At 37.5% G+C, this 13,166-nt stretch overlaps 1 protein-coding gene across 2 annotated transcripts in view; it reads right to left on the bottom strand.

The window, feature by feature from the left end:
• The window catches only part of CDRT1 (CMT1A duplicated region transcript 1), a 96,084-nt gene extending 84,930 nt beyond the window's left edge, over positions 1-11,154 (bottom strand). Inside the window, exon 1 of one of the 2 annotated variants that reach the window (XM_031968424.1) lies at positions 10,486-11,154. In XM_031968424.1, coding sequence (XP_031824284.1) covers positions 10,486-10,990 — 505 coding nt within the window. In that variant the 5' untranslated portion in view covers positions 10,991-11,154. The remainder of the gene's footprint in view (positions 1-10,485) is intronic. The other variant, XM_031968425.1, reaches the window with a different exon arrangement.
• Between the last annotated feature and the right edge of the window lie 2,012 nt (positions 11,155-13,166).

Below are 13,166 nucleotides of genomic sequence, written 5' to 3'. Positions count from 1 at the left end.
GCAAGGGATAATGTTGTAAAAAATTATCCTGACATGGGTTCTGTCAATAAAAAAGTTATTATAATAGAAAAAATAAACAAATAAGTTATGAAAAAAAAGAAAGAAATCCTTTTTACTCATTTTTTAAACTTACTGGACTATGATTTGCTGGTTATGCTTTATCTGTTAGAATTGCCCTGGCAGACTCAGTTTTGGGGATTTTTTTTTAATAAAAAGCCAGAAATCAGACACCTGTCTTGGAACTGGCAATCTCTCTGATCTGTTTATCCAGTCCTACTGTAATCCCAGTTTCTTAATTAGTATTTCAGCATTCTTAAGGTCTTTGCTGTTTGATATCAGGCCTCTAAAAGTTCAGGGTTTGCCGGCCTTGATGGTCTAACTGTGCATACTCTGATAACTCTGCTGAGAAGTCTGGATCCTTTCTGTATCCTAGTAGCAGCCCTGTCTGTTCCTCTAGGGTGGGGACAGGTGGAACTACTCCAAGCCTCACCCTTCTCCCGTGGAGTGGGTTGCCCCTCTGAATGGGCAGCATGACTGTCTTAAGTCCTGTTGCTCTATAAGCAGAGGCTGAGTTAAAATGCACAAATAACTGCCTACCACCTAACTCACAGTAAACTGTCCATCTTAAACTGGATTCTCTGGCTGAGATGGTGCCCCAACTGCAAAGGACCTGACATGCTTGCAACAGGGAGCCTTGTATTGCTGTTAACTCTGGGGTTGTCAGGGAGAGACTTGCCTTTGTCATATGAGTCCTTGAATTTTTCTAGGTTTATTTACCTCACATGGGGTTGGTCAAAATATAGTGCTAAAACCTTCCAGGTATCTAGAGGAAGGTAATTCAATGATTTGAATATTCAGAAGAGAGTGTAGAATGTTGTGCCACAGTTCCCTTTTATTGTCCTGATTCAATTTCCTAAGTTGTCCTACCTCAGTTTCCCTAAATTGTTCTGCCTCAATTTCCCTAAGTTGTTCTGACTCAGTTTCCCTTAATTTTTCTGCCTCAATCCTCTTAGTTGCAACTCCTCCCCTCTGGTTCATTAGGACTGATATAACTCAGGGATAGTTATTCTAAAGTTATAAATTGTAAATGTGTAAACTCAAGACAAGGGGGAGTTCAGACTTCCTGGCTCCTAACTCCCCCTAAATCATCAAGAATTTATGGTCCTATCCCCATCCTGTCAGAACCAGATTGATGGTCTCCCTCATCAGAATTTGGACTCTACCTCCCTTTGTCTTAGAGCCCGGAGAGTGGAGCTAAGGATATATCTGTCATCGAGAACCCCCATTCTCTGATGGATGCGTTGGACATCAAATTTGGGGGGGCAGCATGTCCCTAGGCACAGTCTCTCCTCAAAAATCCAAATAAAATATTAAAAACTCTCTAATCTCTGTGTTGCCTCAGTTTCTCCAGCATTACAGTTTTGGCAAAATAGAAGTAGGAAAGATAAATATCTGTGATTCAAATAATTGAAATTGTTTGGGAGGAAAGAGGGTGAAGGTTGAATGTGACTACATTAAAATTTTTTGCAATAATTTTTTCTGATAAATGTCTTATTTCCAAGATACAGTTTTAAAAAACTAAAATGTATAAGAATAAATACCATTCCCCAAATGCCCAAAGGATATGCAGTTTTCAAAGGATTAAATCTAAGCTATCAATGACCAAATAACAAAATGCTGCAATTCAATAATGATTAAAGAATGTTCTACTTTATATTCCTCAAACTGGCAAAGTTGACAGAAAAGGGAAAATAAGAAAAAGAAAGTAAGAAAGCATGGGCCCTGGAGTCAGGTGAATCTGAATTCAAATTCAGCCTCAGAGACTTGACACTTGTTACCTGTGTTGACCCTGGGCAAGTCACTTAAACTTGTCTGCTCCCTCCCCTTCCCCACCAAGTAGAAGAAATTTTGAAGGGGCTGTGGGAAGATAGACACATTAATTCATTGTTGATGTAGCTGTGAATTGCCATTAGGAAAAGCAATTAGGAATGCTGACACAGATATTGTCACTACAATATTAAATTGATAATTTATGAAATTATGAAGTTGGAGCAGGCACACTTGGTTCTTTGAGTATTTTCTGGGAAAGCCTAAAATGGCAGGGGGAAATGGGGCTACAATCATACTTTAAAAAGGCACAGAAATTACAAAGACAAGTGGCAAAAGGGGTATAGGGGCAGATAGTATAAGAAAGATGAAGGAAAGATCGCAGTGTGGAGAAATCTATGCTATCATGAACCTTCTGGAGACAGAAAGTGTGGTGTGGGGGAGTTATTAGAAGTCTCATTTTTATCATTTTTAGAGGGAACATTATCTGTGTCATCTTGGGTTTAGTTTATTAACACATCTAAATTATCTTAATGTTGGAAAAACTTTCAAGTAAACATCCACATCATCTCAAAACTATCAGTACCTTTTGGTGTTTCACTATTATAGAACTTATCTGAGATTTATATATCATAGGATCAAAAAACTTTGACAGCTATGCCTAGATGGCTTATACTGATTCAGTACATACTAACAGGATATAAATCTTGAATAATATATGATACTATTTGTAAATGATGCTCTTTGATCTTTAATATCATGTGTATGTGACTTTCAGGTTCCCTCTGGTAATTTTATTTCCTGCTATTGTCTCTTTATACTGGCTACTTTAAAAACTTATTATACCAACCTAGAAAAGAAGAGAGTGGTCAGAGGGACTAGAACAAAACACAAATTTTAATACAAAGACCTATTATCCCAAAAAGATTTTCAAAAATAGCAAAAGGGTCTTTTTATGCAAAATATTTATAGGACTTCTTTTTATAACCACAAAATACTAGAAATTAAAGAGATATCCATCAACTGAGGAATCTCTGGACAAATTTTGTTATATATATGTTAAAGAACCAGAAGAAAGTTATACCAGAAGAAATAATAAATGGTTTCAGAAAATCAGGAAAGATATTTATGAACTAATGTAGAGCTAGGTGAAAGGAATCTAGAAGAACAATTTATATAACTGTAATGGGCTGAGGTTTGAGTTGATGCACTGAGGTCCCAAGTACGTGAAGCTAAATACTAATTGGGCTATACTCTATTAATATACATGATTGGATAAAGAATGGTCCCTGCCCACTCTCTGTGCAAGTCCTGATGTGTTGTATAAGAAATGACGATTTTGGTGGGTGGAGACAGAGACAGGAAGAGAAGCTGGGAGAGATTGGGCCTGGGTTCCTTTTCTCCTAGCTGCTTTGCCCTGCTGATCCAGCTAGTTTTGACCAGCTGCAACATTGTATTGCTGATTCTCTTTCCTCTGTCCTTCTTCACTGAGAATAAAGACTGACGATTTTCCCTAACCTGAATTCCTGATCCTGGATTTAAAATACATCTTCAAGGCACACAATGGTGGGAACCAAACAAGAAGCTCCGTGACCAGGAACTTGGTGGTATTGTTAATAACAAACAGGGAACTTATTTTTAAAAACTAAACCAGTAATCTTTTTTTTTTTTTTTTTTTTTTTCAAAATGGGAAAACAGCTAAAGACTCTCCATCCTGCTCCCAACCCCTTCAACCCCTTCAACGCCACCCACAAAGTTTATAAAAGCTGCTTGTGGATAGAAGGACAAGGGCTATTTATAACTTGGGAACAGGTAGTAGACTTGGGTACATTAAACCGCATCTCCCCTTGGTTCAGAGCAGGAGCAGATCTTCGAGAGATCTGGTCCCTGGTTGACCCAAATATGCATATTAAAATGAAAACGGTCCTCATTCAATTTCCATTGAGGTATTTTATTTATACAATATAATTCAGTTAGCATTAAGAAACCCTACCCAAAGAAAGAAACCCATTGCTCCCATAGAGAGCCAAAAGAGGGAGGCCATATTAAAAAGGCAATGAAGAGATTAATGACCATATCCCCACAGGGCATGGAGACTTGGGCAAGGGTGGGTGCTTTCCACCTCAGGAGGCAGTTCAGCCTCACCCAGGAGCGTGATTGAATTCCTCCATCAACTCCACCCTCCAGGATGAAGGGAGGAAGGGCAGGGGGGGCAGGACACACCAGACCTCCCTCCCAGCATCCCCAGTATCCAATTATGAGTAGATTACAAGAGGGCTTAATGAAGGAAAGAAAGGGCGGGACCTCAAGGCTCCAGCCAATCTTTCCTGTAATTTCCCAGTTTAATGCCTCCGTCAACAAAGTAAGATATGCCCCTTTTAACATAGAAATCATCAAAAGACCTAAAAAGGCTTGCACCTTTATAGGGCTACATACATGTTAAGATGCTTTACAAATTTGGCAAAATCTTGACTCCAATGACTGGAAGGATGCCCAGAACCTGACAAAATTCATGTGGCTTTTAAATAGTGAGCTCTGTAGGATACAAGCCCAACAAAATGTCAAAAAATGCTGTTATGCTGGGGATCCCCTGTGACCTACTAACAGGTATAGGTCCCTAAAAGACGTCACAGCACAGATTAATTATCCAGTAAGCAATGAGCAATTGTGCTAAGCTTCAAAGTGTGGGCTTCATTGCAATAAGAATGACAAAGGTGAGGCCTTCACAAAAAATAACACAAGGGTTGATGAGCCCTTTGTGACTTTTTGGGGACGTTTGAGACTGTTATCACAAGAACTAATGGGGAAAATTCATCAACAGATGTTTTAATAAGGCAACTTGCTAAGGAAAAATGCTAAAAGGGTGCAGAAGGATTATACTAGGACTGCAAAGGATGTCCTTTAGAGGAGAATAAGGATTGCCAAGTGGGCACAAATGCCTTTTATAGCCAGACTATGATGAGACTTCCCAAGATCCCAACATGGGTGACAGGGTCCCTTCTGGCAAGGAACTTCTAGAGAAAACGCCAATGCTTTCAGTGTGGTAAAGTAGGGCATCTGAAAGCTCAATGTTGGTATAGAGGCAGAGGAGAAAGCAGGGTGGGAGAACAAAAAATAATGTCCAAAAATGCAACAGAGGCTTCCATTGGGCCCCCAGAATGTGACAGGTTCAGGGAAGGGATGAGGGCCCGCCCAACCCCAGGCAAAAAACACTTGGGGCATGATGGCAGCCAATGTTGCACCCAGAGAGTGCCTAGAAGTCCAATACCCAGACATGACCAATCAGCCAGGAAGCCATATGATGGGAGAAAGGGATTACACAATCAATCAGCCAGGAAGCAACCTGATGGGAGAAAGGGATTACAATTAGGGAGAATGAGTTGTTGCAGCTGAACAACTGAGAACCCCTGGAGAGGTGGAAATTGTTCCTCCAGCCTTGATCCCTTGCCTCCAGGCACAGTAGGTTTGACCATTTTACCTCCTGAGAGCATGTACAAAACAGTGTCCATCCACACACTAATGTGGGAAACTGGGTATGTGTAGATAATATCCCAGTCACCAATACAGGCAGACAATGTGTGACTTATCACCCAGGAGAAATAGTAGCATCAGGTTTACTCATACAGAATCCTAATAAGCAGCCTGGTGATAGTCACCCAGATTCCAATTTCAGATCACAAAATCCAGCAATTATATTGACAGCAGTGTAAACAACTGACGACCTATGCTCACAATCTATAAAATGGCCTTCCATTGAAGGACTGGTAGACACTGGTGCAGATGGACGGTCATTAGAGGTGCCAATTGGCCCAGTCACTGGCCAAAAGATTAAAGCAGACACCTCATGTCTGGTAGGGAAGATCAATAACAGCTGAGTTATTTACCCCTATGAGATGGACTTTTGAAGGCAAAACAGGAGTTTTTACTCCTTTTATAGTAGAAAAAATCCCCATCAATCTGTGGGGAAGAGACATTTTACAGCAATTAGGGTTAAAAATGGCCTCTTTGGGTCATAGATATTAAGGATTGTTTCTATTCTATCCCTCTGGATAAGGAGGATATGAAAAGGTTTGTCTTTTCAATGCCCAGTGTTAACTTAGCTGAGCCTTATAAAGATATGAATGGACAGTTTTGCCACAGGGAATGAAAACAGCCCTACTATGTGTCAAATGTATGTTGTTGCTGTTTGCTCGTAAGAAAAGCATTCCCAAAAGTTATGCTGTTACATTACATGGATGACATATTGGGATGTGCACCTGAGGAACAAATGTTAGAAGCATGTCTACAAAAGACCATAGAAATGCTAAGGAATTACAAATTATACATAGCACCAGAAAAAATTCAAAGACATGCTCCTTTTCAATATTTAGGATATGAAGTATACCCTAAGGTGCTTACAGTTCAAAAACTGTCCTTAAGAACAGAAAAGCTAAACACATTGAATGATTTTCAGAAATTGATAGGAGATATCCAATGGATGCTAATTGTTGGGTTTGACCATCTATCAGTTACAACCGTTATATGACATTTTAAGGGGAGACAGTGCTTTAAATTCACCACGCCAGCTTACAAAAGAAGCTCAAAAGGCTTTGAGAGAAGTTGAACTGGCTTTATCCAATGTGGTTGAAAGAGTCACTCAAAAACCCAAAAATCAAAAGATATCAGTTTGTGCCACACAAGAGGCACCCACAGCAGTCCTTCATCAAGGAGACAGTGTGATAGAGTGGGTGAACCTCCCGGCACAACCAGAACAAAGCCTTACACCCTACCCAGTGCTTGTGGCTAGAATTTTATTAAAGGCACAAAGTACAATTATCTGGGACAAGACCTGACAAGATATAATTTTATACCAATACACAAAATGTGTGTGTGAGACCATCCAAGTGGAAATTTTATTAGCCATGGTCCAAATTTTTACATGGGTCTCCATTAAAGATAACTAGACTATTACATAATTGGCAATGGATTCTTGAAGAAAAGGTTTCTAAAGTTCCTCTTAAAAGACCAACTATCTTCACGGATGCATCCAAACATAATATTTGTGCTGTGTACTCTCATGAGCTAATTATAAAGACAGTAGTCAGAACTCCTTTTCAGTCCCCTCAGCAGAATGAATTGTACGCGATCATTCTAGCTCTTACTTATTATCCAGGAGACATAAATATAATATCTGATTCGGCCTATTCAGTAGGTGGTACAAAGAATTGCCAAGCCCAAATAAAATTCACAGCCTTCTAATATATATCAGCTCTTAAGAAACTTCAAGAGCAAGTGAGAAAGCATCCAGGTAAGATATATATATTAATGTCCATCTCATAGTGGACTTCCAGGTCCCATATTTGATGGCAATTCAAAGGCAGATAGCCTTTCTAACTATGTTGATCAATACCCTTTGTTCCAAGAGCCCAGGCATCTATTCTAAATATCATCAGGCTGCTCGAGCTTTAAGTTTACAATTTGGAAAATAAAGGGAAACCAGGACATAGTAAAAGCTGACAGCTTGCCTTCCTTTCCAGCTCTACACTGCCTCCAGGGAAGAACCCTTGTGGTTTGAGACCCAATGAAATCTGGCAAATGGATATGACCCATTATAAATCTTTTGGTTGTCTGTCTTTCATCCACGTTGTGGTAGACACCTTTTCGTGATTCACTTTTGCATATAACATTGTAAAAAACACTTTGAAAGACTAAATAACTTTGATTGCTGCAATCATAATTCTAGATCAGTAATAAAGAATACTAACTAACCACTTCGTGGAAGAGAGGGAATGAATTCAAAATGAAAAATGCATTGTACATGGCAGATATTAGGATTTGTTTTGCTTGACTATGCATAAATGTTTGTAAGGGCTTCCTTTTAAAAAAAAATAGAGTGTAGTTGAAGAAGGAAAATACTTGTTAATTGAAGAAAATAAAAATTTAAAAACTCATATATATACAGTATCTTAAGAGACACAAAGCACTTTCCTTGAAACAAACCTAGAAAGTAGATAGTTCAAGTATTATCATCACAATTTTACAGATAAAGAAACTGGGGGTAAGAGAGGTGACTGATCCAAAGAATCAAATCTAAGCTGGACATAAAATCATACAGCTCTATATTCAAATCCTGCCTAAGGAATTTGCTAGCTGTCACTTTGCATGAGTCATTTAATCTTTCTCAGCTTTGGTTTTCTTATTTCTAAATGAGATAATTGATTCAATGAATGTAAATTCTCTTCAGCCTTTAAATCCATGAACTAGAATGGTTTTAATACTCCTTAAAGTAACTAGTTTTAGTTTTAATGAGTATAGTAACAGCTATTATTAATTTAGTAAATAATTAGTTTACTAACAGTAATACTTAAGCAAAGTAGTTGGGTTTTTTTAGTATCACAATATTTATTTTTTATTATAGCTTTTTTATTTACAAAACATATGCATGGGTAATTTTTCAACTTTTCCCCTCCTTTCCCCCACCCCTTCCTCTAGACAGCAGGTAGTCCAATATATGTTAAATACGTTAAAATATATGTTGAATCCAATGTATGTATACATATTTATATAGTTATCTTGCTACACAAGAAGAATTCTATCTAGAAAGAAAGAAAAAAAACTGGGAAGGAAAACAAAAATGCAAGCACACAATAACAGAAAGAATGGAAATGCTATGTTGTGGTCCACATTAATTTTCCATAGTTCTCTCTTTGGGTGTAACTGATTCTCTTCATTACTGAACAATTGGAACTGGGTTTTTTTTTGTTTTTGTTTTTTTTACAATTATATTAAATTATTTTTTTCTTTTTTTACTATAATAACTTTTTATTGACAGAACCCATGCCAGGATAATTTTTTACAACATTATCCCTTGCACTCACTTCTGTTCTGATTTTTCCCCTCCCTCCCTCCAGCCCCTCCCCAGATGTCAAGCAGTCCTATACATGTTAAAGTATATCCTAGATACAATATATGTGTGCAGAACCAAACAGTTGCACAGGAAGAATTGGATTCGGAAAGTAAAAATAACCTGGGAAGAAAGACAAAATTGCAAACAGTTTACATTCATTTCCCAGTGTTCTTTCTTTGGGTGTAGCTGCTTCTGTTGGAACTGGTTTGATCCAGCAGAGTTGATCATCATATAATCTTGTTGAGCAAAGTAGTTTTTAAAGATAGGTTTTAGCTTTATTAATAAGGCATAATTCTATAAATGGAGAATGGCTGAATAAGTTTGATATATGAATGTAATGGAATATAAGTGTTCTATAAGAAATGATGAGCAGGCTGATTTCAGAAGAACCTGAGTGAAATGAGCAGAACCAAGAGAACATTGTATATACAATAACAGTAAAAGTATGTGATGATTAACAGACTTAGCTCTTCTTAGCAATACAGTGATCCAAGAAAATTTCAATAGACGGGATGAAAATGCCCAGAGGGAGAACCAGGGAAACTGAATGCAGATGAGAACATACTATTTTAACCTTTTTTTTTGTTCGTTTTGTTTTTCTTTCTTGTGGTTTTCTCCTTTTTGTTCTGATTTTTCTTTCACACCATGATTAATATGAAAATATGTTTAAAATGATTGTACATGTACAACCTATATCAGATTGCTTACTGTCTTGGGAGAGAGGAGAGATAAAGAGGGAATCATAAAAAAAAATTTGGAATGCAAAATGTTACACAAATGAATGCTGAAAGCTATCTTTGCATGTAACTGGAAAAATAAAATACTATTTCAATATATGACATAATCAAAAGAGTGCTGGTACCAGCTTTGTGTGTTTGGGCTAGTCACTTTGAGGAGTCAAATGGAGATAATGTGTGAACTACCTACTTTCTAGGGTTGTTGTGAGGGAAGTATTATACAAATGTAAATTATTATTTTACATATGTAACATGTAGTTATTATCTTACATATATATATGAAACATAATATTTTCATTCATCTGATAGAATGTAAATTTTTTGAGGGCAAAGACTGCTTCATTTTTGTCTTTGTATACCCAGGCTTTGACATGATAGGCACTTAATCAATGCCTGTTGATTGCCTAATTTATCTTATGTACTCTTCACAATCCTTGGGAGGTAATTAATGCAAGGTAATAATGCTAAGACTGCTGGAGACTTGGTTTCATATACTGCTTCTGATATTATATGAATCTGGGAAACTCAATTCCTTTCTAAGCTTCTGTTTCCTTCTCCATCAAATAGTACATGAAATTTGCATTGTCTCCCTCACAGTTCTGTTGGGGGGAATCAAAGGAAATGGATATGACATTGTTTTGTAATAGCATGGTATTAGGCAAAAGGAAGCTATTATTTATTTATTTATTTATTTATTTGCTGAGGCAATTAGAATTAAGTGACTTGCCCAAGGTCACAGAGCTAGGAAGTGTCAAAGTGTCTGAGATCTGATTTGAACTCAGGTCCTCCTGAATCCAGGGCTGGTTTTCTATCCACTGCGCCATCTAGCTGCCCTGGAAATTGTTTTTGTTTCTCCAAGGGAAGGGTGGAGAAGGATGGTAATAGTTCCAGCTTTCTACTCTCTGGGTCACCAGGTGGAAGGGAACAGAAAGACCACTAAGCCCTCCAGAAAAGTCCTCCTTTGCCCTGGTGCTTTTCTTCTGAGTCCCAAGATAGTCCTCTGACCCCTCCTGCATTTTTCCCTAGTTTATTTACCTTCACCCGTCCTCTGCAGCCCCAAAATGAGGATGCGGATCATGCTGGCAGCAAGGAACAGCAACCTGCTGTCGCACAGCTGTAGCAGTGCCAGGGTGTAGCTGACTTTTGTTCGGTAGGAACTGTTTCCAAACCATCGCAGAATGTCCAGCATTGACTCTTTCACCCTTTCATCCATTTTCTTTACAAAGGAGCACGTTATCTTATTATCAGCTTTCCGGTTGACAATGGCGTGGCATCTGAAATAGGTCAAATCCTTCCCCTGAGATGTTCTGAGTAATTTCTCGAAATAGTCCAGTAAGTCCAAATTCTTCAGTCGCTTCAGGATCCCAATGAGAAACTTCTTCTGGGACTTCTCGCTAATCCTAGGAAACCACTCCTTGGTGGAGAAGATTTTCCAAGACAAAGTACATGTTTCACACTTTTGACACACCGGGAGATATTGGGCTTTCTGCTCACATCGTAAATCTGGGGCAAAGTCAAACCTAAATTCCAGTTTCTCCATGACCTGCCTCGGGTACTTTCATTTTATTCTTTCTGGTTCAGTAATATTACATGATGAATGTTCCTAATCGATTTTTTTTCCCCATTCTAAACCCACCCCAGAAAAATAGACTAGGAGAAACTGAAGGCAGATCTCTCAGATCGGACGCTGCTTACAGAAGTCTTTATTGTGTCGAACTCCTAGGAGACTTGGCTTTACCGTAAACCTTCTAGAACTAGTAAAAACCGCTTTTGCTGCTGTAAGTACTGTTATAGGCAGGAAAGTTTGAAGATATCTTGGCCTTTGACACAAGGTAAGTAATATTCACCCATTTTCAAATAAGGTCAAAGGCATATATATTCTCCTACTTGAAGGTTTTGTATTTGAATGTCAAAAGCTATGCTGCAAGGAGAGAGTGTGCTATCAGTCTTATGTCATTTACTGATGATAATTGCTCAAAATATGCCTAAAGAGGAAGCATGGTACAATAGATTTGTATCTTAGGCCTAGGACTTTCTTTCTTGCATTGGCAACCTCAGAATTAATGTTATTTAAAATCATTTAAGTCCTATCAATCTCAGTTTATACTTTGTCGTATTTTATACATTGGTCAGAGACCAGTTCCCTCCCTTTTATCATTAAAAGGAAGGCAATTGATAAACGATCAAAGGACTATTTTCAGATGAAATAAAAACCATTTATAATCATATGAAAATATGCTCTAAATAATTATTAGAGAAATGTAAATTAAGACAACTCTGAGATATCACTTCACACCTCTCAGATTAGTTAAGATAACAGGAAAAGATAATGATAAATGTTGGAGGGAACGAAAACTGGGACACCAATGCATTGTTGGTGGAGATGTGAAATGATCCAAGCATTCTGGATAACAATTTGGGATTATGCCCAAAGGGCTATAAAATTGTGCACATCCTTTGGTATGTAGTAACACTGGTCTGTATTCCAAAGAGATCATAAAAGAGGGGAAAGGACATAATGTACCCATATGTACAAAAATGTTTATAGCAACTCTTTTTGTAGTGGCAAGATATTGGAAATTGAGTGGATGCTCATCATTTGGGGATGGTTAAATAAGTTATGGTATATGAATGTAATGTAATATTTTTGTTCTAAAGAAATGATGAGCAGGCTGATTTCAGAAAAGCCTGGAAAGACTTAACATGAACTGATGCCGAGTGAAGTGAGCAAAACCAAGAGAACAGTCTACACAGTAAGAGTAAGATTATGGAATTATCCATTGTGATAGACTTACCTCTTTTCAGCAATGTGGTGATCCAAGACAATTCCAATAGACTTGGGATGGAAAATGTCATCCATATCCAGAGACTATGGATACTGAATATGAATTGAAGTATAGTCTTTTCATCTATTTTGTTTGTTTGCTTTTTCTTTCTCATAGTTTTTTTTTCCCTTTGGTCTGATTTTTCTTGCACAACGTGACAAATATGGAATATGTTTGAAAGGATTGTACATGTAAAATCTATATCAGATTGCTTGCTGTCTTGGGGAGAGAAGAATTAATGGAGGGAGGGAGAAAATTTTGCAACAAAAGATATTACAAAAATGAATGATGAAAACTATCTTTATGTGTATTTGCAAAGATAAAATACTATTGAGGAAAAAATTAAAAACGAAAAAATATTAAAAGGAAAACATCCTATTAATTACCTTTTGAGGCCCTTTTGAAGAACTGCATAAATTTACTTATATTAGATTGCTTAATGTTTAGGGAAAGGGGGAGATAAAGAAAGGAGAAAAATCTGGAACACAGTCTTTCAAAAATTAAATGTTGAAAACTATCTTTACATGCATTTAGAAAAAAATACCATTGAAAATACTATTTTGAAATAAAAATAAATTAAAATTTAAAAGGCCTTTTTGAGATTAATAGATAAAGTAGAACTGGCCTGAATGACTAAATCCTACCAACCCCAGAGTTGGCCCTTTATCTTTAACATAACAAAACTCTGTGCAAGCAGAAGTGATCCCATTCCAGCCTTTCATTCCAAGAAGATCATCTACTAATATTTAATATCTTCTTGTCTCCTGGCTGCTTTTCTACTGCTTATAAACACAATTACATCTCTTCCAATCCTCAATAAAAGCCCCATTCGATCCATCTATTTCGATTTGCTATAGATCCACATCATCCCTATCTTTTCTAATTAAACAC

The sequence above is a fragment of the Sarcophilus harrisii genome, chromosome 4 (genome assembly GCF_902635505.1).
Source record: "Sarcophilus harrisii chromosome 4, mSarHar1.11, whole genome shotgun sequence".
In the NCBI taxonomy this organism is placed as follows: domain Eukaryota; kingdom Metazoa; phylum Chordata; class Mammalia; order Dasyuromorphia; family Dasyuridae; genus Sarcophilus; species Sarcophilus harrisii.
Note: the sequence above shows the minus strand (reverse complement) of the source record. Positions and strands in the feature narration are given on the sequence as shown.